The sequence below is a fragment of the Protopterus annectens genome, chromosome 7.part0 (assembly GCF_019279795.1).
Source record: "Protopterus annectens isolate FY-2018-M chromosome 7.part0, PAN1.0, whole genome shotgun sequence".
Taxonomy (NCBI): domain Eukaryota; kingdom Metazoa; phylum Chordata; order Ceratodontiformes; family Protopteridae; genus Protopterus; species Protopterus annectens.
This window is the reverse complement of record NC_056739.1, coordinates 1,333,461,867-1,333,484,810: the sequence shown is the minus strand read 5'-3', so window position 1 is coordinate 1,333,484,810 and position 22,944 is coordinate 1,333,461,867. Positions and strand designations below refer to the sequence as shown.

General features: G+C 40.5%; 1 protein-coding gene across 13 annotated transcripts in view; it reads left to right on the top strand.

Annotated features, from left to right (window-relative positions):
- The window catches only part of MAGI1 (membrane associated guanylate kinase, WW and PDZ domain containing 1), a 687,439-nt gene that overhangs the window by 561,341 nt on the left and 103,154 nt on the right, over positions 1-22,944 (top strand). For all 13 annotated transcript variants that reach the window (XM_044077950.1, XM_044077948.1, XM_044077957.1 and 10 more), the window contains 2 exons: positions 11,349-11,380; positions 13,168-13,384. In XM_044077950.1, coding sequence (XP_043933885.1) covers positions 11,349-11,380; positions 13,168-13,384 — 249 coding nt within the window. The remainder of the gene's footprint in view (positions 1-11,348; positions 11,381-13,167; positions 13,385-22,944) is intronic.

Sequence of the window (22,944 nt, the reverse complement as noted above, 5' to 3'; positions counted from 1 at the left end):
TGTTTAGGGTATGTGCACATATGCAAATTAGGTCAGGAATCATGAATTTCTATGAATCCTTGCATTTTGCTGTGCTGCATCTGTGGCATAAAGCCTACCGGCTCTGCTCACCCTGGCAGCTTATGGCCATGAGATCATGTTGGGAGACCTTTGCAGTCTTGTGTGTTGCTGTATTTCATGGGTAAAAGTGCTGTAGAAATCACTTTGTAGGCATGATTTGCATCCTACCAAACTCATTTCTCATGGAGGGGACACCATTTTGAGAGGAAATTCAGGAGAGTAAATGCTTTTGTTATTGACCACTGGAAATTACTTGTATGGTGCATGCAGGCAAGCAAGATCTCCTTCATACCCATTTCAAGGCGCACCTACAAGGCAAGTGTCATGCAGCATTTAAAAAGAGGAAGTCTGGAGTTGTCCTCAGTCATGGATTTAACTAGGATAAAGGAACAGTGTAGACATGATTCTGATGACCTGAGATGCAGAAAACCTGATGAACTTTATACATGGGAAGATGAGTTTAGGCAGGAATGCCCTGAATGGAGTAGTAAGTTTGTATTTTTTAGTACGCATTTTTGTTTTCTCTTATCCTGTTATACATTTTGGGCTGTCAGGTAGAGGTGGGCAGGTGGCTTTACCACATGATATGCCTACTGCATTTTGTGAAGGTTTATGCAAGGCACTGTTCCAGTCTTGGGTCATATTGTACCATATCTTGGTAACACACACTATCTTGTGTATCCCCATGTATCCTTTTCTGTTTTTGTGCTTTAATGTAAATGCAGAAGATACAAACTTGCCTGCTGTCTGCCACAGTTAATGTAAATGCAGAGGATATAAGTATGCCTGCTGCCTGCCACACAGCTGGTGAGATATACATAGAATTTAACAGTTAAACAGTTATGCAGAACATGGAGGAGGAGGAAAGTGCAGACTCCAGCCAGGATTATGTTCAAATCACCATAGGAAAAATTCAATACCACTTCCTTGCAAGCTGTAGGGTCCTTCTCTATGACCCAGGAAACCCATCCCATGTATTTAAACCTACTAGAAACACAAACCATCCAGCCCAATACCACATTCATAGGTGACTTTAATTACCCCACTATCAACTGGGAATCCTATATGACACCAAACATACATGCACAAAGATTCCTGGATTTTGTAAACACAAACTCCCTGGACCAAATAGTCACTACACCAACTAAGGGTGTAACCAAGTACGGGATCCGGTCCCAACTAATATGGGAGAGTGCTGCACACCCCCTACTGTAATCCCTTCCCTGGTAAGGTCAGACAACCAAATGGTTTCCTTTGAAGTAAAAATAAAACCTAGACCCCCCCCCAGCTAAACCAGGAATATTCAGGAACTAGTCTGAGGCTAACCTCCTGCTATTAAGTGAGAACCTGGCAAAATTTCAAGCCCCCATAAACCCTGAGAACACTGCCTCCTGTGCAGAACTGTTCACAGAAACCCTGCACAAGTATGTTAATAGCTGCACAGTGGCAGCTGTAACCACCAAGAAGAAGTACAGAACAAACTCAAAAAACAAGCCACACTGGTGGAATCACAAAATCAACAGGCTACATAACTGCAGGATGAAAATCATGCCAAAAATTAGGAGGTCCAGCACCCAGCAGAATAAAAGCACTCTCATCAAACCTAAACTCAGAGGACAAATAGTTTACCAAAGCCAAATTTGAGAAAAGTTTGGCCTTCCAGACCAAGGACAACCACAAAGCATTCCTTAGCTATGTCCACAACCTCAAAGGCAATACCCAGTTGTGTGCAGAACTCATTGTAACCACCTATACTGAGCCAGAAGATACAGCAGGCCTCCTGGCTGATAAGTTCAGGTCCTTCTTTACCTCTCTCTCCCCCTCAACCTTCCCTCAGAAAATATCATCAAATGTAACTCTCCCTACGATCACTATGGAACAAGTCCTTAATGCTCTCTCTAAGACCAAGAACACTGCATCAGTGGGCCCAGGCATTACCTCAGGATGCCTTCTAAATAGCATGAAACATGGCCTGTTAGGGCCTCTGGAATTACTATTTAACTGTAGCCTCCAAACAGGCTTTGTGCCTCATGAATGGAAAAAGGCAACAGTCATCCCTCTGCATAAAGGTGGGCCATCGATAGACCCTGGAAACTACAGATCCATAAGTCTTGTATGTAAAGCCATGGAAAGAATTATCATGGAGATGATCAGTACAGATATAGTAAACCTCCAGACACTGGACCCAACCCAGTTTGATTTCAGAACATGCCTACTCAACCTGGTGGACTTCTTTGAGAAGGTCACCAAGGCAATGGATGAGGGCAAAATTATTCACACTGCGTACCTTGACCTGGCCAAGGCATAGGTTCATAGGTAGATACTAGGCTATCTGCCTGAGGGCATTTATAAGCCTAGCCCGTACGTGTTGGCTTTCGCTGCCCCATAAATTAGTTAGCTGCGCCTCTGTCAAGCAGAGCCATAGACGTGATCCTCAGGGTGTACTTTCTATTTCTCATCCACTCGTCAAGATTCTTCTTGAAGAGTAATATTGAGGTGCTCTGTCTAACGTAATTAGGGATTTTGTTCCAAAGCGTGAGGAGTCTCTGTGACAGGAATAGGTCCCTCCAGCATGCTCTATTTATTGTACTGTCGAGGTTTAGCTCACTGGAGTGTGTGGCTCGTAGTGACTTGGATTTCTTTAGGTGGAGCATGTCCATCAGTTCCGAGTTGAACATGGCTTTGTAGGTTAGGCAGAGATCACCTCTGAGCAAGCGGTATGCCACTGAATAAAGCCAGAGTTTTTTCAGTCTGGCTGCATATGGCATATGTTTGAGGCCTGTGATCCTCTTGGTGAGGTACTTCTGTGGTCACCCCAGCTGCTGGTAGTGTCTTGTGAGGTACATCCCAAAAGGGACATTGTACTCTATGATGGGTCTGATGAGTGATGAGTATAGGGGCACTTTTACCTCTTTATTTCTAGATGCGAACCCTTTAGTAATTAGATGGGCTACATAAATGATTTCCTAACTTCTTTGGGGATGTGATTGTCAAACGAGAGATTACTATCTGCCCGAGTCCCCAGGTCTCTTATTACCTCTTATGAATTAAGGGGGCTGCCAACAATGTGGTAGTTCATGGGTGTTTTGTTATTCCCAAACGGGATGACTATGATTTTTTGGCATTTAACTTGAGGCCATGACTTTGACACCATGTGTCAGTCTCGGTGAGGCTCTTCTGGAGAATGTCCATGTCAGCTGGAGTGTCAGTTATGGTTCCCAGCTTGCAGTCATCAGCAAATTTTGTCAGCCATAGACCTTTTGTGTTTGCCTGTACTTCTGAGAAATATATGCCGAACAGTAGCGGGCTCAAGACTGAACCCTGGGGGACACCACTTGTGACTGGTTTAGAGTCGGACATCAGTCCTGCTATTCTTACCGAGTGGGTTCTCTCTGTAAGCCAGCTGGCAACCCATCTCATGACGTAGGGGTTTATGTTTAGGCAGATGAGTTTGTCTATGGTACCCGAGTAAGGAATGGTGTCGAAAGCCTTGGCAAGGTCTAGGTAGTCTGTATGAACCACCTTACCCTCGTCAGTGGCTTTGGTGACTGTTTTGAAGAAGTCATCCAGGTTCAGTGTGCATGATCTTCCCTTAACAAAGCCGAACTGAGTTGGGTCAAGTGTTTGGAGGTCTCCTATGTCCTTGTTAATGAGTTCCATGATGATACGCTCCATAGCCTTGCAGACCAGGCTGGTCAGGCTTATAGGGCGATAGTTACCAGGGTCAGTTGTTGCTCCCCCTTTGTGAAGTGGAATAACCGTTGCTGTGCGCCATTCCAAGGGCTTGTAGCCTATGGATAGGCTGAGGTTGAAAAGTTTCTTTAGGAGAGGGTTTAGTTTATCTTGCAGTTCGTGCAGGACACAGCCTGGGACTCTGTCTGGCCCTATTGATGCTGTGTTTTTGGCTTTTGTAAGGGCTATTTTACTTGTGCTTCTGTGATTTCAGGGATGCTGGACTCTTCGTGTATTACTATGGGTCCTTTTGAGGGTGATGGGGGGTGAAGTTGGCACTGAATCTATCTGCCAGGATGTTGGCGATGTCTGTAGGTTCTGTATATTTTGTGTTGTTTTGCACCAGCTCGGTTTATATCTGTGAATTACCACTTAGATTATTTACATAGCCATAGAAGGCTTTGTGGTTATCTTTCGAATCTTTGGCTATCTTTCTTTCGAAATTTGCCTTGGAAGATTTTATAAGGGACCTAAGTTTTTTACTAATACTGGTCAGGGATGTCTTCCCTTCTTGGATTTGCTTTTTTTCTGGACTAGTTTCCTCCTTCTATTGTATAGTTTGTTGATTGCCGGGGTCCATCAGACTGGTTTCCTTCTCGTGGAGGAGTGAGTCTTGGTTTTACTAGAGATGGAATGATCCATACATCCTTGTAGGTGTTGATAGAGTGCATTTGTAAAGACTTCTGCATTTTGGGTGGAGTTATCCCTAGGTGTGGGGGTATGAAGCTACCCACCTCAGTCTTGAGCTGTGTGAAGTTGGCTTTGGGAAAGTTTTTCACTGAGGTTTCCTTGTGTGGGGGAGATGGTGGGGTGTGGACATCCAGTGTGATTAGTTTATGTTCAGATCTAACCAGTGACTGGTTTACCTCCGGTGTGGAGCACCTGTCGCTCATGTTGGTGATGACCAGGTCTAGTATGTTTCCACCTCTGGTTGGGGAGTTTACCAGCTGATCCAAGGCATTTGAGTTGATAAATTCCAGGAATCGCTGGGCCTGGGAGTTAGTACTAGAGTAGTTTTCCCAGTTGATGGAGGGGTAATTGAAATCGCCCAATATCAGGGTGTTTTGTAGGACCTTAATGTTTTCCAGTGTCTCCAGGAAGGTCGAGTGTTGATCCTGGGGCATGGAGGGTGATCCGTAGCAAGCAACAAATTGTGTTTCAGTTTTGCCTTACGTTAGTTGCACATGGATGATCTCTGTAGTATCATGTTGTGCCATTAACCTGGAGGTGTGGGTATCCTTGATGAATATGGATACTCCCCCTCCTTTTGTTGCTCAGTCCGTGTTCTGTGGCCGAAATGTGTGGTATGGGTTGTATCCTAGTAGTGCTGGGGTGCTCTCTGGAGCCTTAAAGCAGGTTTCTGTTACTGCACAGATGTTGACATTCTCCATACTGAGGAGTGCTTCGAGTGCGTGCATTTTGAGATTTAAACTCCTGGCATTGAGTAGCATAACCCTCATTTTCTTGTTTTTTGTGCTGGTTATGGTGGCCTGTTTGACTTTTGGGTCTTGCCTAAAAAAGGCACAATGGGGACAGCAAGAGCCTTGGCCAGTATTTGAAAGTCTGAGGGTGACAGGTGCAAGCCGTCTCTTGCTAAGCAACAAGGCTTGTTGAGCATGTCGTCCCAGGCTGACAGATACTGGATCCCCTTTGAATGACACCAGAAGTTTAGCCAATTATTGAAGCTGATCATTTTTTCTTTATACTGTGGTATCATTCTTGGCGAGGGCAGAATGATACTCAGGGTCAGGGTCATACCCGCCTGGGTTACATGATCAGAGAGCTCTTCCATGTCTCTTTTCATGTAGTCCAGGGAGGTATGTCTCAGGTCATTCACACCAACATGTACGATGACAGAGTCATATTTGTGCTTGTTCTGGAGTGACCTGAGTGCTTGTGTTATGTGGCGGATTCTGGCTCCTTACAGGCAGCTTACCGTAACCTTCTCCTTGTCCAGTCTGGTGAGTGGGACATCAGTGTGCCTGACTATGGAGTCTCCTATTACTAGTGTGTTAGGTATGCTATTTGGCCTTAAGGGCTGAGAGTGTGCGGCACGCTGATTTTGTGGTTTATGTGTTGTTTGGTTGGTGATGTGATGTACTGGTGCGGGTTGTTTGGGAGTCTGCCTTGGAGGTCTCTGTTTCTTCGGTAAGTTATTAGAGCCTCCGATTATGATTTTGTGTGTTTATGTGAATCTTTTGCCTGTGCTTGTATAGTTGGTCTGTGTGAGGCTGGAGGTGTGATGCAGTTGTTGACCTTCTCCTCTTGACTCACTGTTTCAGTCATGGGTAGAGAGAGCTTGGCTTCCAGTTTGGCTGCATAGTTACATGTCTCACATGTGTTAGAGTTGAGTGGTAGGAGGAGAGGGTTTTCTGTGTACATGAGGCCGTTGTGACATTGACCCATGATACCCAGATTCACTAGCTGGACAGGAGAATACACTGGAGATTGCCCTTTGGTCATGCCTGAATAATAGGGTGGGTTGTTATGTACCTTTGGCTGGTTGGGATGAATAAAGAGCCTTGCCCTGCTGGACAATCTAGTGCTGGATTTGTGCTTACTGTTAGCTTTAGCTAGTGCTGGGCGTTTGGTTGAGTGCTTAGATTGAGAGTTTAAAGAGTTCCAAGGGAAAAATTGAAGTGTAGACTTTGTGGAGCCGGGAATAGTTTAACCCTAGCTAACCCACGCTGCGCAAAACTGTGCAAACGTGGTTTATATGGCAGGGAAATGAAAGAGATAGGAATTAGCCCAAAATGGCCAATAGACTACAAACTTCTGTGCTGGGACCACTCCTCCTCCTGGGATAGATAGGCAGCTCAAAGCTCCCCTCTCTCACAGGTGAACAGTGAAACTTCCTGCTATCCAAGTAAGGTATGGGCAACTCAGAAACCTGAAACACAGCCCTGAATTCAGCACTAACCTGAAAACTGGACTACACTAGTATAGGAAGGTGGGAAAAGCAAATATATTTTTTTGTTTTTTTTTCTTTTTAGAAGTCGGAAAACAGCAGAAAATACAGTGATACAGATAAAACTACTTTCTTTAAATGCACAGAAAGGCTAACGCACGTTAGTGTGTAGCCTACAACAGTTAAACAAACTTTTTAACAAAAAACGACTTTAAAAAGTGCAGGCAGTCATGTAAGTACAAACGCAGATAAGTACAAGCTTATAAATCACAATAAACTCTGAAAAAGTGGCGTTTAGGCAGACAACACACTAGCGAGGTATAAAAAGCAGAAAAAGGTACTTAAACCACTCCAAAAGTCTCTCTCTAGTTCTCAGCTGCTTGTAGACTCTGCAGGGCACCAGGTAGGAACTTGCTGAGTTGAATACACAATACTCCACTCGGGCATTGTTGGCAAACTCAAGAGGTTTGGTACAAACCCGTATGTCACCCAATAGATAGCCAACTGACTCACAGACAGGACCCAGGAAGTTAGAGTTGGGGAGTCCATCTCTACAAAGAAGCCAGTCACAAGTGGAATCCCTCAGGGGAGTCCATCTCTATAAAGAAGCCAGTCACAAGTGGAATCCCTCAGGGATCAGTCCTTGGACTGCTCATTTTTGGCATTTACTTCTCAGACGTCACGGCCAATGTCTGTGTTCTCTGGCTGACTAAATTTGCAGATGATTGCAAATTAGGAACTTGAATCTCACACTGACACAAATGTTCTCCAGGAGTAGCTGACACAGACAAACAACTGGTGTCAGAGGCATGGAGTAAAATTAAATGCCAAGAAATGCATAATAATATCCTTTGGGAAGTCATTCATCCCTGGTAACTGTCATATTGACAACACACCCCTTAGAGATGACCCAGTAGTCAGGGACTTAGGGACATACACAGGTAGTAATCTAGCCTTTGACCATCATGTGTCTACAGTGGTGAGGAAATCATTCTATGTTGTGAAACTTATAAACAAAGGTATAGCATCTAAATTATTGTTCCTCTGTATTCGGCATTCATCAGACCTGTCATTGAATACAATGCTCCCTTTGGAATGTACCTAACCAGGCATATCCAACAATTGGAATGTCCACAGAGATTCCTCACTAAAAGAATACAGGGCATAAGTAAAATGTCCTGTGCAGACTCGCTCAAGGCCCTATCCCTGTTTTCTGTCTCCTACAGGCTTTTGAGGGGAGATCTATGCCTGGCATACAGGACATTGTCAGACCCCCACTCTGATGGACCTCCTGCATATCCACAAGACAAACGGCACTAGAATTACCCATTCTAAAGACTTAAACCTTGCCTGTGATATAAATAGGACCTGCTGGAGAGAGAGATACGGGGTAGTCTCTGGGATAAACAACTATGGAACAGGCTCCCCATCCATGTGAAGCAAAGTTCCTCCCTAACCCAATTAAAATGCAACTTGGACAATTGGATGGGAAACCAGAAATTCATCCCTGGGTTGGCACCTATGTCTCTAATGGACACAGGTAACCTGCAAATGGTTCATCTCCCAGGCCCATGCATACTCAAGGGTATCAGAACTTGTCAGAGATTTGGGATGCATGGCTAGGCTTAAAAAAGCCCTTGTGGTCATTAGCCTAGTAAACACCTATGGACCTATAAGGAGTGATCATTTGAATATAACAGCATTATTCAAGAATTATAATTTTTGTGATGTTTTTATGAATATAGTATGCATAATAATCTAAGAGTCTGGACTTGCACTTTGGAATGCAGTGTGTGTCTTTTGGGTTGAATAGTGGGTGATATGTTAGTAAGGATAGGCTGATTGCTGTTTTTATTTATACAGAGTTGGATGTATAAAACGACAGTGAAGCCTGTGGATGGATTAGTATTGTAATATTCGCTGTGATTAAAGCTGCGGTAAATGTGGAGCATAGCACTCAGTTTCATGATTGAAGCCTTGGGATAGTGTGGATATCTAATGATATCGATCAAGTGGGGCAATGCCAGAGGGGGGTAAGAATTCTGAAAACCTGGAGAATGGATTTTATGGTATTTAACAGGATGCCAAGAAAAATAAACAGAACTATGATGTAGATTTGGAAAACAGGTGTGCTTCTTTTGAGGTGGAAAGTGTTACTGAGGCTTCAAACCAAGACAGTTTTGAAGGGCCAAAGGAGTCTATATAGAACTGGCCTAGAGCATAAGAAAGAAGTGGTTAAGGAAGGGGAGTGTTAACCGTCTTTGATGAGATTTAATGGGACAAGACTTACAGACCTTTCTTATGGTATTCGACTGCAGTAGTGTGTGGATGTAAAGATATTTTGAGCTTCTTTCTGAATTTCAAGATATGGAGAAAGAAACATAAGGGTGTGGTGGTTTGATAGATTATTGTTAGTAGAAATACAACTGGGAATGCATATGGGGGAAAGGAGGAACAGAAGTGAATATTTACAAAGGGAGTAGTGGCTGAGGTAATAAAACCGATGGGGAAAAGTACTTCCCCAGGTTGAAATGGCTTAGGGCATGGATTTTATAAAAAGTTGTACTTAAAAAAAAATGTAGAATCGAAAAGTTTGAAATGGAAAATATTTGAATGTGAATCACTGTAGATAATCCCTGTGTGAGGGACTCTGTTTTCTGTACCCTCCATACACACACATGTGCATGTGCGTGCATGCTCTCTCTATAAGTTCTCTCAGTGTTGCAGGAAAAAGGAGTACTCATTTGCAAAAACTTTTGTGATAAAATAAATAGGACAGAGTTATGGCTTGCAATGGAGTTTAAGTCCTCAGTATATCTGTTCAGGCTTGCACATGAGTTTTAAGTTTTTGACTTTTGTGTTTACGATTTTCAAGTTCAAGTTTTATGGAATACAAAATGGTTCTGTAATAGTGTGGCATGTTTTACTTCTTTTTTCCAATCCAACATTCTAATGGGGATAGTTTTTTTCTTGGAGACCACTTGCTGTGTAATTAGATACATCATGAGTTACTCATACATTAAGTTCAAGAAAGCTTATGAGCTTCTGGAGATTATCAAATCTGCATTGAAGTACTTCATATCTGTGAACTTAGTTGTGCATTCACAGGTTTGCCTCCCCAAGACTGTCCTCCACTGACAAGTACATCAATTTACCCTACTTTGCCATGTTTACATTATAATGTACTCTGGTTCTAGAAAAAAATAGCGGGTTATTTATGACTGCCTCAGCTAACTATGTAGCTGTATAGATTTTTAATGTGTGAAGAAACAGTATTTCATAAGTCCCACTTTACAGCAGTAATTTGGAGTTGATGTGGAAATTGGATAAATTAGGTGGAAGTGCTTTTACTTTAAAAGGGCAACCAATAATGCTTGAGTAACAGAGTGCCCTACCTTTATGAATGCTAATCATTTTATAATGCCTTTTAAATGTCCTGTGTGATTTTTTTTTGTTTTGTTTAATGCATATATTAGTTACTTATTGTTTACATCAGCAGTTAGTGCTGTGTATCTTAATGTGTGATGCAAAAATAAAAATTGTCACAAGTTTCAATCTAACAATAAGTAATCAGAGGTTGATACACTTCTTATGGTTCATTTTCTAATAGGCTAGTTTTATTTTATGATAACTTCAGTTGTTTTATGTGCAGATACAGCTTTTGTGTGTTTTTGTCCTACATTTTTCTACAAAAAGAATCAAATGACTAACAGTATTACCAGTTTGTATTACTTCAGTAAAGGATGAGGATTCATGACTGCTTAGTGGTAAGATCACCGCATCCTAACTACAGCTAGTATTCTAGCCTGATCTCTGCGGGCTGTCATTTTAGAGTTTACATTCTCTACCCATGTCTGCATTGGGTTTTCTTCCAGCACTCTAATTTCCTTTCTCTAAGAAACATCATGGTGGCTAATTGGCTACATAGTGTGTGTGTGTGTGTGTGTGTGTGTGTGTGTGTAGTATGGCTGTAAAGAGTCAATAGAAAACGAGCAATACTTAGCATCATTAAACCTTGTTCAATGAAGTATTCTGTTTAACAAGGTTTCTAGATAAATCTACAGTTTCTTTGTGGCTCCCTGTTTTGTGAGTCTAGCGTCAGTATGCAGGAAACAAAACAATTTTAGTACTATGAACGTATCCTTAATGAATGTGTCTACATCTGCCTCATTATTTATTTAAGAAAATTTGAAATTTGAGTCTAGTTTTAGAAATCCCTTCAGAGGCGAATCTTCCAGTAAAGGATGCGTATTTGTGCTTGTCTGTAGATGATTGGCTGGAGAAAATTGAGAAAGAGGCTCAATGAAAAAGTGATGCTGGTTTGCTTTAATTGCAAGCTAAGTCCTTCTTAATCCAGGGGAATGCTTGAGATTCTGTCCAAGTTTTCAATTTCCCAGGCCGCTTAGGTCTGTGAATTTCTTCCCCGAGCCTCCAGGCTGCTGCAGCAGCACAACGCAGCATAGTTAATGCAGATAGATCTTTCTCTGCTTTGATTCGATATGAACAGACTGATAACTCAGATGCTGGGGATAGATCTGGCACAGTTCTGCACACAGCTACATCAAGGAAATATACACACTGGGATTTGTTTTCCTTTCAAGAAGTAGAGCTTTATGCTAATAAATGTTTTTGTCTTGCTCTATTACAGGACAACCAGTCCCGAAGAGGAGTCCAAAGTCGGTAAGTGTTTCATGGCTACTGTGATTTCATAAATTCACTTTTTCCAAGATCATGCTTGCTGCAGTTAAAATATAGTCTCAGTGTGTTTAGAACAGTGCTTTTCATTGACGCTTCCTATAAAGTGCAAACTATCGCCTCTATAAGTCATGTGACTGTAGAATGTGCTGCATTTATTGTTGCCTAACATACTCAGTCATTAGTTGTGAGACCTGGTAGACATATTTTATATAGGAAAGCAAGCTGACTCCACCCTTTTTATGTAAAGCGCTGTGTTATGAAAGAACTCTCTGCATTTACTGTGTGCTTTTTTCGAATATGTAATATGTAGTCGTCATATGAAAATTACAGTTTTAGTAGCATGCAAGTCTTTTGTTGGGTGTAGTCAGCTGTTGTTTAAGCTCCTATTACCCTATATGGTACTGGGATAATTTACCAGATGAGCACTTTGCTTTGCTTTTGTTAATTTTACGTTTGTGTTTGAGGATATTATTGAGAGAGTCATGCAGCTCTGTTTGTGTATTAAAAGCAAAAAAAAAAAAACACACAAGTAATATTTTAAACAGTGTGCATTTGTACCTGCAAAGAGTTATTTGCTTTGTAAGGCTAAGAGGATTAACTGAAATGCTTTTGAGGTATGAGACTAATTGAAGTGCATTGTCATAGTCAGACATTTGCCACTGCATATGGGGTACCAGAGTTAACAGCTAAACATTTAGTGGTTGAATCAGATATGCACTTTGGGTATTCAGGCAATGCCCCATTAGTGACCACTATGTTACTGTGCTGCTTTGGTGTAAATCTGTGATTAGTTTGGGCATGGGTTTATACTGCAGAGCAGACCAGAGTGTTAATTATAAAGGCTGCAGTTTAGCTGAAATCCTCCATTCTCACATTCTGGTGTTCAAGGTATGTTCTTTGCTTATCCAAGAAAAAACTACTCACTAATTAGTGATTCCAGTGGCTTACACCAGAGCTGCTTCAAATCGTATGACTTCAGGCCTAGTCCATTGTCAGTTTACATTATGAGAGTAGGGAAGATCAATTTGTGTTTACGTTCAGATATGAGAAATGTCAGCTTCTGTATTTATAGCTGTGTGTTATAATGCAGAAATAATAGTTCACCCAGCGATATTGAATATGTCAACCTGAAAGAGGTATATGGAGAACTGTTCTTGCTGTATAAACAGAATGCTTTAAGTAAATGTTTTGCATATTTGCTGCTGTTTTCTAACATTTCATTAAGTGAAGGAAAATTAGCCAAGTTAAGATTGCCTATGATATAAACATTTATTGATTTATTTTGTAACTCTCTATTGATATAAGCAGTACAGCAAGTGAACTTTTTTGCTCTGTATAATTGAAGCAATTCCATAATTTGCTGTGGAATATAAATCTTTGTCATACAGCTCACTGTTAAATGCAGCTTTCAAAGACATCTATACGCTATATTGTTAATGTAGTTTTGATTGCTTTAAGTACACGGTACCCAACCTGGGCAGACTGTACATATAATTGCATGAATTATGTGTTAGTGTTAAGGAATATGTCTTTTAGCACCCTGTTGACTTTTATAGAGAAAAATTAGCAGAAATGTATAATTGAACTGGAACTTGCCCATTTCATGTATTTATCTTTCTGTGAAGGCATTGGGTATTTCAGCCTACACATCACTGTGTAATGGTTAAATGAAGGAATGATAGAAAAACACCCACTCATAGAACAATAATGACCTTCTACTTTCTCCTACCTCACTATTTTTCCTGTTTAACTCACTCTTCTGATTGCAGCAACCATTGGAAAGGAAAGACAGCCAAAACAGTTCCCAGCATAGTGTTTCCAGTAATCGTAGCACACATACCGCCTCCCCTGTCCACAGTGCCCCAGAGCTGCCTGAATTTCCAGTCAGTGAAACAACAGCAGTGGACCAAGGGGACAGCACTGGGCAGAAAAAGCCAGATCCATTCAAAATCTGGGCCCAGTCCAGGAGCATGTATGAAAGTCGCCGTGAGTATTGTTATTTTAAGTATTTTATATACATGTTTCCCACTGGTTTGAACTTGTCAGTAAAATTTTCCTGAATTTCATAGTTGCAACCGTTTTTTTTTTTTGCTGTATTAATTCGGAGGTTAGTTTCTGGCATGTTTTATTAATGTACATGTTTGCTTTTGATAAGTATTTGAAATAGAGTGTAATCCTTGAACAACTCCATGTCTTAGTTTCCTTGTCACCAGTGTAATTTTTGCAGCCGATTGCTTGCTTATTAACCACATTGTAACTTATCACACTGGATTTAAAAAGATGCTTTCTATTATTGCAGAGACAAACTTATGCAAAGCTAAAAATTCTCACATTGTAAAATAGGAATGCAGTTTTGTATTTTTAACAACAGTAACACTACAGTAAGAGATAACATGTAAATCAAATTTCCTTTGGCTTTTCTAGGCAAAACAACTCTTGCTATGACTGACATGTTTTTTTTCAGAATTTACAGTATCTTAGAAAACAATTTTCTGTCATTTAATTTCCACAGTTCTCAAAGGTTACAGTTCTTCTGTTGTGAAGTATTACTGCAGGGTATAAGTACTTCCTTGGACTGAATTATTTGGACTAGATGGTATGCAGTATTATTACTAAATGGTTTGCTCAGTTTATCCAGCTTTCACAACACCTGCATTTTATGTGTGTGTGTGTGTTTTATATTTAACATGTGTGTGTATATATATATATATATATATATATATATATATATATATGTGTGTGTGTGTGTGTGTGGGTGGGTATATAGATCTTTTTTCATATATATATATATATATATATATATATATATATATATATACACATATATGTGTGTGTGCACATATATTTATTTATATATAGTGAGAGAGAGATCTATATATTTATATAGAGAGATGTAACGAATGATCAAACTGACACTTGTATTTCTTTTCTTCCTTGATTCATATAATTAATTGGCCCAGAAAGTATTTTGTCATTTTTATTCTTAAGCCAGTTGAAAGGAAGATTGTGTGTGTGTATCTTGATCTGGATGAAAGGCTAACATTAATGGCATGTAGAAACAAAATGCAGTGTAATTATTTAAGTAGTGAAGAAGTGGGAGAATTGATGATTTTAGGCTCAGATCATGATGTGTTTACTGGCTTGCTGCATGACCTTCAGCAAGTCCTGTGATGTCGTCCTTTGTTTGCAGTTAGCTGGTTAAATGCTGTTACTATGAGGCACATTTGGGTGTGCAGCAGGAGGGAATTCATACATCACAGAAATTCATTGCATCTCAGTAGTGAGAGACAGAATCAATTTCTTAGGATTCCTCAAATGTGGATATCTTTGGCCACAAAGTGTTCACAGTGTATATGTGCAGTAAAAGAAGATCAAAATCTAGCAAACTGTTTACATTTAATGTAATAGAAAAGCCCACCTTCTCTTTTCTGTGCAAGTTTGACAAGAGTTTGATATGTACCTCCCTCCTGAATTTATAGTGATAACTGCTTTGTGCCATTCGCTGTCTTTTGAGCATAAACTATGTTTGGAATGTTCTTGTTACATTGTTACTGTTGTGAATGAATCTTACTAATCCATAACATCTCAGGACTGCTAGAGATGCTAGTCACAAACTGCGTTGCATGATTTTTACTTTGTCTGGCAGTGTCTTTCTTGAATTCTTGAAACATTCATTTTGCACTTGGACAGTTAATAGTATAAAAAAGGACCAGATCACTGCACTTTGTTTTTTTTTTGTCCTTCCCAACAGACCATTAGCTACTCAGATGCCCCCCTCCCATAGCTTGTGACCTTGTTTCTGATACCATATGGCAGGGAGAAGGGGAACTGGATGAATGTTCTTGTAACTAGATGGTGGTCAAGAAGACTGGTACAGAGCAGTGCTAACAGGTGCCAATATTACATTTGCTTTTGATGGGACTTTTCTTAGCCCCACCCACACAGCATGCTGACATCTTACTTCAGAGGCTGGCAAGGCCGTGAGATTATGCCTGCCCTGGACCCAGGCTGTCACACTTGGCCCCTTTGCACATCCAAAAAAATCTTTGAGTCCCGTCCTTCACCAGGGCTCAAGAAAGAAAATTCCCTTTTGCTAAAATGCCGTATTCCTCAAAGATTAGCACAAAATCTTTCTGGTCTAGCTCTGCTAACTTAAGTCAGGGAGCCAGTGACACAGTCAGGGCTTCATCCGTCTTTGCCACCTGAGCAGGCTGCAATACCAGTTATTTGGCATGAGGTACCTTTTTCTTTTCCCCATCCCAGCATTCTAGTTTATAATATTTTCTGATCAGATGTTCCCACATTATAATCTGTCTCAACTGAGTAGATGTTAGCTGGGTGCAACTTTTCACAGTGGAAACACTACTGATATTTATTGCTCCCAGGTAAGAAGAATGTCCCTCTTGTAGTCATTCAGTACTCTTCAAGATGTTTTTGTTATCTTGGATCTGTTATTGAATCTGGCTTATCTGACGAGCATCGTTAGTTCAAAAATGTAATGTTGCTGTGTGTTTTACTGTAATGTGCTGTACTGTGTAAGCAGGAGATGTTATTTGAGGGGAGGGGTTGCACTTTTTTCTTCTGTGGTGTGACTGTGAAATTGGTATGTGCAATTTATGGGTGTGTGGGGGCAGTCCCCTCACCACCACCACCACATGGGAGATGTAGGGGGGCTTATCCCAATCACACCTCCCAACCATACCAAATTACTCATTTTGTACTGAGTTTTGGGGTTCAAATGAAGGGGTGACACGATTCCCGAGTGGCACCCCTTCATTTCTGATTTTTTTTTCCTTTTGTTTTTTTTTTTGTTTAATTTCATGCTGTCGGAGCTGATGTCATCATGTGCGCAATGACGTCAGCTCCATCAGGGCTACCAGCCAGTGTGAATTGAGCTCAAGGAGCTCACATAATTTCTGGCTAGTCTGGCTGCAAATGGAAGTGGGAATGAATGATGATGGATGGATTATTGGCAGCAGCACTGTTCGGGGAATGGGGAATCCTCAAGCACGAAACGAGGTGTGTGTGTGTGTGTGTGTGTGTGTGTGTGTGTGTGTGTGTGTTGTGTGTGTGTGTGTGTCTGTCTGTCTGTCTGTCGGACCTCCGGTCCCTAGCCACCACCATTTCTGAGCTTTGTCCACAGTTCCGTTTGCTAAGAGTTGAGAGCTATGGTGAGAAGTGAGAACAGCATTTGTATTTTCCCATTATTGGATTTGTTGTTTCTCCAGGTTTTTTGTGCTAAGAGTTGAGAGCTATGACTGCCATGGTAGTAGTTGCAGTTTTAGGTAAAGCCAAAGAGCAGACATGGTTCTTCTTTGTCTGCGGTTGTGTTGGTGTTTGGAGAAAAGATCACATCTGTCAGGGCATTTTATGTTTTTTTTTTTCTTTAGTCAGCTTTTCCAGAATTTTGATTAGGCTTTGTAGTGATCAGAAAAGCTTGGATTGTGATGTGAGCGATATTGCATGGGATTCTGGAAATGGGATAACTACTTTCATTGTCCATTTGGTTGGTATTTCCACTTGTAATGGCAGACTGTACACATATTGTTAAGAAGTAATAACACTTCTTTTCCCAGAATTCTAACCCATCAGAGTAAGGGCAGCTGTTATCAGACCCATACTTGCTTCTTGGTGATTTTTTTTTTCTTTGAAGTGCAAATAGAATATCCTTCTTTCATTAAGAGTGGGAACAGCAATGGGATGAGTGAATGCAGTACTGAGTGTAGAAGAGGGTTTTTCACTGTAGTGCTAAATTCCTTTGCAAATGCTGAAATGCTGCTGCTAAAGTTAAGGGGTCAGTTAATGGACCTTTAGTAGAATCAATAGATGTTACTAATTTGTAAATTGCATGACCAGTAGGCTTAATAATCTCCTTTAAAAGGCTTTAAAAACTCCAGCCATGGAATATTTTTTTAAATGTGTAAAATAAAACTGTATCTTGTCTTATTGCTTTTTTACATGGTTTCTGTGAATCAGACTATATCTCTGTGTTTTGTATGTCAGATTTATTCGCAAAGGCCCATAAGGAATCACGAAACCTAGGTAATCATTTTAGTTCACCTGTGAGAACTGAATTTGTATTCCCCCATTATTGGCTTTGTCCAGGTTTTTTGTGCTAAGAGGTTGAGATTTATGGTGAGAAGTGAGAACTGAAGTCACTAAATGATAGCCATTAAGTTTCAGTCTTCCTGTTTTTCAGGAAACTGCTGATTTGGCATAGTGGTATGTTGCATGAAATGCATGGTGGTAACACATTTTATTCTGGCAACTTTCCAAAATTATGCAAGCAATGTTTAAAATGTGTCCCTGCTTTTTGACCTTTTGTCCCCCCCACCAAAAAAAAAAAAAAACTGAAATTGAAAATAAGTGAGAAAAGCTGTGCAAGATGCCTATGGCTTACACTACTCTCATTCTATTTATAGTGTAGGTGTGGAAGTAGACTTTTATGATGTAAATGGTCTGAAATGGACAGTTTTGTCATTATTGGTTCATGCATTTTGTTTTATTGCCTACAGTACAGCCTACTGGAAAAATGTTCAAACAATAAATTTAAAATCTGCTCTGTCTTACAAGTGTGCTGTATTATACAAGGAATATAACTTAATAAAGTCAGGAAGGTGTGTCAAAGAAAAGAACACATGTATGTTTCTTGTTTTGTGTGCAAGGGGCCAGTGATTTGAAAACAGCCCAAAGGTAATCTTTATCCACCACTGGCCAGATGCATTTTCTTTGGATGTGGTGTGGGTTTCAATGCTGTTTCAATGAATGTGAGTTTCGAGGATAGAGAAGTTTTAATGCCAAGTCTATTTTCATGGTGAGACAGTATTGCTTTGTTTAGGAGATGTCTGTTAGTGTTTGTGCATTGTTGTGCTATAAAATGTAAAAATAAAATTCAAATAATCATTGTAGAAGTAAAGCAGTACGCACACATTAATGTTTATGGTAAATGGGGCGAAATAGCCAGGCAATGGAACATTGGAATGGCTGCAGGGGAACTCTGGTGCCATATTTTGGTTATCTGTTCTTCAGTTTGCATTTGAAAGTTGGTATCCCACAATTCCATTGGAGTGGGTGGGGGTATGTAACTATGTATGCAAATTAGATGTTAATCAGCGTACTGATTTGTACCTATTTTACATGGACCTTGTCCAGATTTTTGATGTTTCCAGGTTGAGTGGTATGATCCCAATCCAAACAAAGTTTGTATTTTTTAGGCTCACTATTTCTGATATTCCATTTTGAAATCAGAGAGCCAAATGAATGTGCTTTGCAGACATATAGATAAACTTGTTAGGCAGTATAACAAGACCAAGCACAGGTTGAATTTTTGTATAGGTTTTCTTTCAGTTTAACCTTGAAGCCACTGAGTATGCATTGTTTTCTTACATCATTAGGAAGTTTCGATATGTTGGGTACCAGTTAAATAAAACTATTTTGTCGCCAGTGGTCTGCAGCCCAAAGCGAGGTCTGATCAAAGTTTTGACTTCCTCTTGATTGTCTAGGGAATAATTTTGTTCCCTGGCAATGAGTTTTGCTTTTTGGGAGGACACTTTCCAAGTTTAATGACTTTAAACAGAAGAGCGTTAAGGGATAGAGTAGCTCTACTCTGAAAGTGTAGCCAGTGAAAACTGTTTAGCAGTTCGTAATAATGGATATACTTTGTCAGCTAATAGTACAAATCTGCAAACTTTATTTTCAGCTATCTGTTGCTCATGTGTTTTCTGTTGACATTCAGGGTTGTTAGTGGTAGATTGTAGTCATTTTGTGAGATGACAGTATTTCTGGCTAGTGCACAATGGTCAATTAGAGAGAACAGATGGGATGTGGTTTAACTGTTTTACCTGGGCCTGTATACAGTGTGAAAGTTAGTGATGACTTAGGAGTGAGACCAAAATGTTTTAGTTCAGTCATATTTGGGATTATTATTCATATCCTTTTAATAGGAAGGGGGAAGGCTGGTTAGCTTTCAGGATGAAGCAAAATAACATAACACTGGATTTTTTGGGGGTTGATTATTAGTCTGATATTGCAAGTCTAACTATGGGGAGTTTTACAGTTAATCTCCAGTGTGTACTTTAGTTCATTGGTGTTTTTTACCAGAGTCAGTGAAAAGCAAGTAATCGGTGTACGTGACTAAACTGAGACAGAGGAGATTTTGGCAAAAAAATTGAAAAGAGAAAGGATCGTGGGTACTGAGCCCAGCTTGAGGGGTAGTGCACTCTGAAAAGAAGTTATCAATATATGCTTGAAAAGTTCTGTTTTAAGGATAGTTTGCGAGCAAGGTTATTGTGTCCCAAATTATCCCTACAGATGTAGCAAGCTGCTGAGCTAGTGGATCTCACTTGTCATGTGACATTTCACCTTTGGAGATCTGAAATGACTTTTATATGTATTAAGTGAAATGAGGCCAATATATTGCATAAGCTCTCCAGCCTTTGGCAGTAAGTAAGTCATTTGACTAGGCAGAAGACAGATGGGTGGCAGAAACGGGCTGTATCCAAAACTGGAGAGGAAAATAATGGAAGTAAGTGGTGGTAAGCTGGGAATTTGTTGAAGTGTTTAAGTTCTAGAATATTCTAAAGTATGGAGGAATTTGGCAAGTTGTAGATAATGCTTTTCTTGTTGCAGAAAGGTGGTTTAAATGTTAAAAATAATTGGTAATCTTAAGACTGTGAAGCATAATACATCAGAAAAGCAGGCTAAAGCTTATAGACTGATTAACAGTAGTGAAACATTAGCTCAAGAATCAGATTGATGGTGATAGCAAGCAAGGAAGTGGAGGACTGATCTCAAGGATTCTTGAGTAAGAAAGGATGAAGTGGTGGATAGTATTTGGATAAAAAGACAAAGTTTATGCACAGGATTTCATGGTAACTCTTAAGAGCATGAATTGAGGCAGAGGTTTATAGGTGAATACTAAGCTAACTGCCTTAAAGGGCTATTTTAAGCCTTGGCAGTAATCTGAGATTTAAATCAAATCCTGTATCTTGTGTCAGTCCTGTACATTACAGGTGTGCTTATATTCTGGTGGATCATGGTAGAAATGAATTAAGTGAAATGCTACATAGTTTGCAATGAAGTATACAAAAATGAGTTTTTGGTCTGTTGAAAAATTGTATGTTAAAGGTGTTACATGGGAAATAGACATGCACAATTAAGATATATGAAGGACAAAGGTAGAAATACAGAATTTATATTTACAAAACTGTAACAATGTTCATAGGTTGGTACTAGGCTATCGGCCCTAGGGCCTATACAAGTCTAGCCATAACAATTCCCTGGCTATTTCTTCCCACAATATTTACTTCCCTGGACCCCTGTCTAGCAGGGTGACTGACGTGATCCCCGGGGTGAATTTCCTATCTCCCATCCAATCGTCAAGGTTCCTTTTGAAAAGGGCCAAAGAGGCTGTTTGCTTGACATGTATGGGCAGTCTGTTCCAGAGTCTGGGGAGTCTCTGGGTCAGTTTTGTTCATTGTAATGACAAGGTTTAGATCCCTGTAGCATGTGGCTCTGAGGGATTGGGATTTCCTTAAGTGTAGCATGTCCAACAGCTCTGGATTTGACATGGCCTTGTATGTTAAGCAGAGATCACGTCTGAGTAGACGGTACGGTATGTGACAGAGTATAGCTGGAGTTTTTTTAGACGGTCAGCGGAGGACATCCGCTTTAGGCCTGTGATTCTTTTAGTGAGGTATTTCTGCAGCCTTTCCAGTTGTTGCAGATGTCTTGAGAGGTACATACCAAACAGGGCATTGTACTCTATGATGGGTCTAATGAGGGATGACTACAGTGGGACAATGACTTCCTTTTTTCTGGATGAAAAGCCCTTAGTGATGAGATGTGCCTCATAGGATTTCCTGACTGTTGTGGCGATGTGGTTATCAAAGGTGAGACCACTGTCCACCTATGTCCCTAAGTCTCTTATCACATTTTCGGTGTTTAGTGTACTGCCACCTATGTGGTAATTCACGGGTACATGTTTTTTTTCCCAAAGTGGATAACTATACATTTTTTGGCATTGAGCTTGAGCCCATGGCTCTGGCACCAAGCATCTGTTTCTGTAAGGTCCTTTTGTAGAATATCCACATCATTTGGGGATTCAGTAATGGTTCCCAGTTTGCACTCATCTGCAAACTTTGTTAGTCAGGGTCCCTTAGTGTTGGCCTGTACTTCAGAGAAGTAGATGCCAAATAAGAGCGATCCCAGGACTGAACCCTGAGGTACTCCATTTGTCACTTGTCTGGAGCTGGATTTGGAGTCGGCTACTTTTACAGTGTAGGCTCTGCCAGTTGGCAACCCTTCGAATGACATAGGGATTAATGCCCAGCTTAGTAAGTTTATCTATGATTCCAGAGTGGGGGATGGTGTTGAAAGCCTTGGCAAGGTCTAGATAGGCTGTGTGGACCGCCTTACCCTCATCCACAGCTCTGGAGACTGATTCGAAGAAGTCAATCAGGTTCAGGAGACAAGATCGGCCCTTCACGAACCCAAACTGGGCGGAGTCCAGTGTTTGAAGGTTGCCAATGTCTTTGTTCCATGATAATGCTTTCCATGGCTTTGCAGATCAGGCTCGTCAGACTGATGAAGCGTTAATTCCCAGGATCCAAGGTGGATTCCCCCCTTGTGGAGTGGGATAACTGTAGCTGTGCACCACTCAGTAGCACAAAGCCTTAGGTGAGGCTATGATTATATTGAGGTGTGTGCGAATAAAAGATAGTCAGAAATGTGTAGAAGGGGTTTAAATGGAAAATTACTTAGCTGGAGTTACTAATAGGGGGTGCCTGTTATTTGATCAGCAGCACGACTGAGTACTGAATGAGTGAATGTAAAGAAGCAAAACAACTTTCACCAGTGGAGGAGTTTTCCTTTTTTCCTCCACTGTTGTGCCAACATCAGAGTAGGTATGGTGAATTTTGTGGGGATCTGGAGTGGCCTCCCATGTGGGGGTGGGGGGGATTGCAGAGGTTTTGTCCCTGGAAAGATATACCTCTGAGGTTTGACAAAAATTGTTTAGTCCTTTTTATTTTGATTTTTCAGCATGTGTGGTTGTTACAATCAGTGCATATAGATCATAGATGGTATAAGATATGAATTTGATGCATCTCAGCTTAAACATATCACTTTTCAGATCCATTTAGTACGAGGAATTAAAAAAAAAAAGTTGGAACCCAATTTCTGGATCATTTTAAAATGTACTGATAAAATGTAAACATGAGAGCACAGGCAAAACATTGAAGCACAGATTTGTGCAAGTGGACAGGTTCTAATCTAGGCATATGACAATGATTTGGAAAACAGACCTGTTCAGACTCCACTCCACAAACATACTGCAATGAAATTTGATGATTGCTTTGCATAGCTGATAGGTGAGTTAGTCTTTTAAGCTAGTAGGAGTATTATGGTACTTAAAAAAGGTAGTAGCTGGTAAAAACATTCAAAGGCTGTAGTTGTATATGGGAATTCCCATTAGTCTGACCAACTTCACTGGCATTCATCGGGAAGTTGCAAGCAGCTTGCGCCATAGCTTATGGTATTTAGTATAA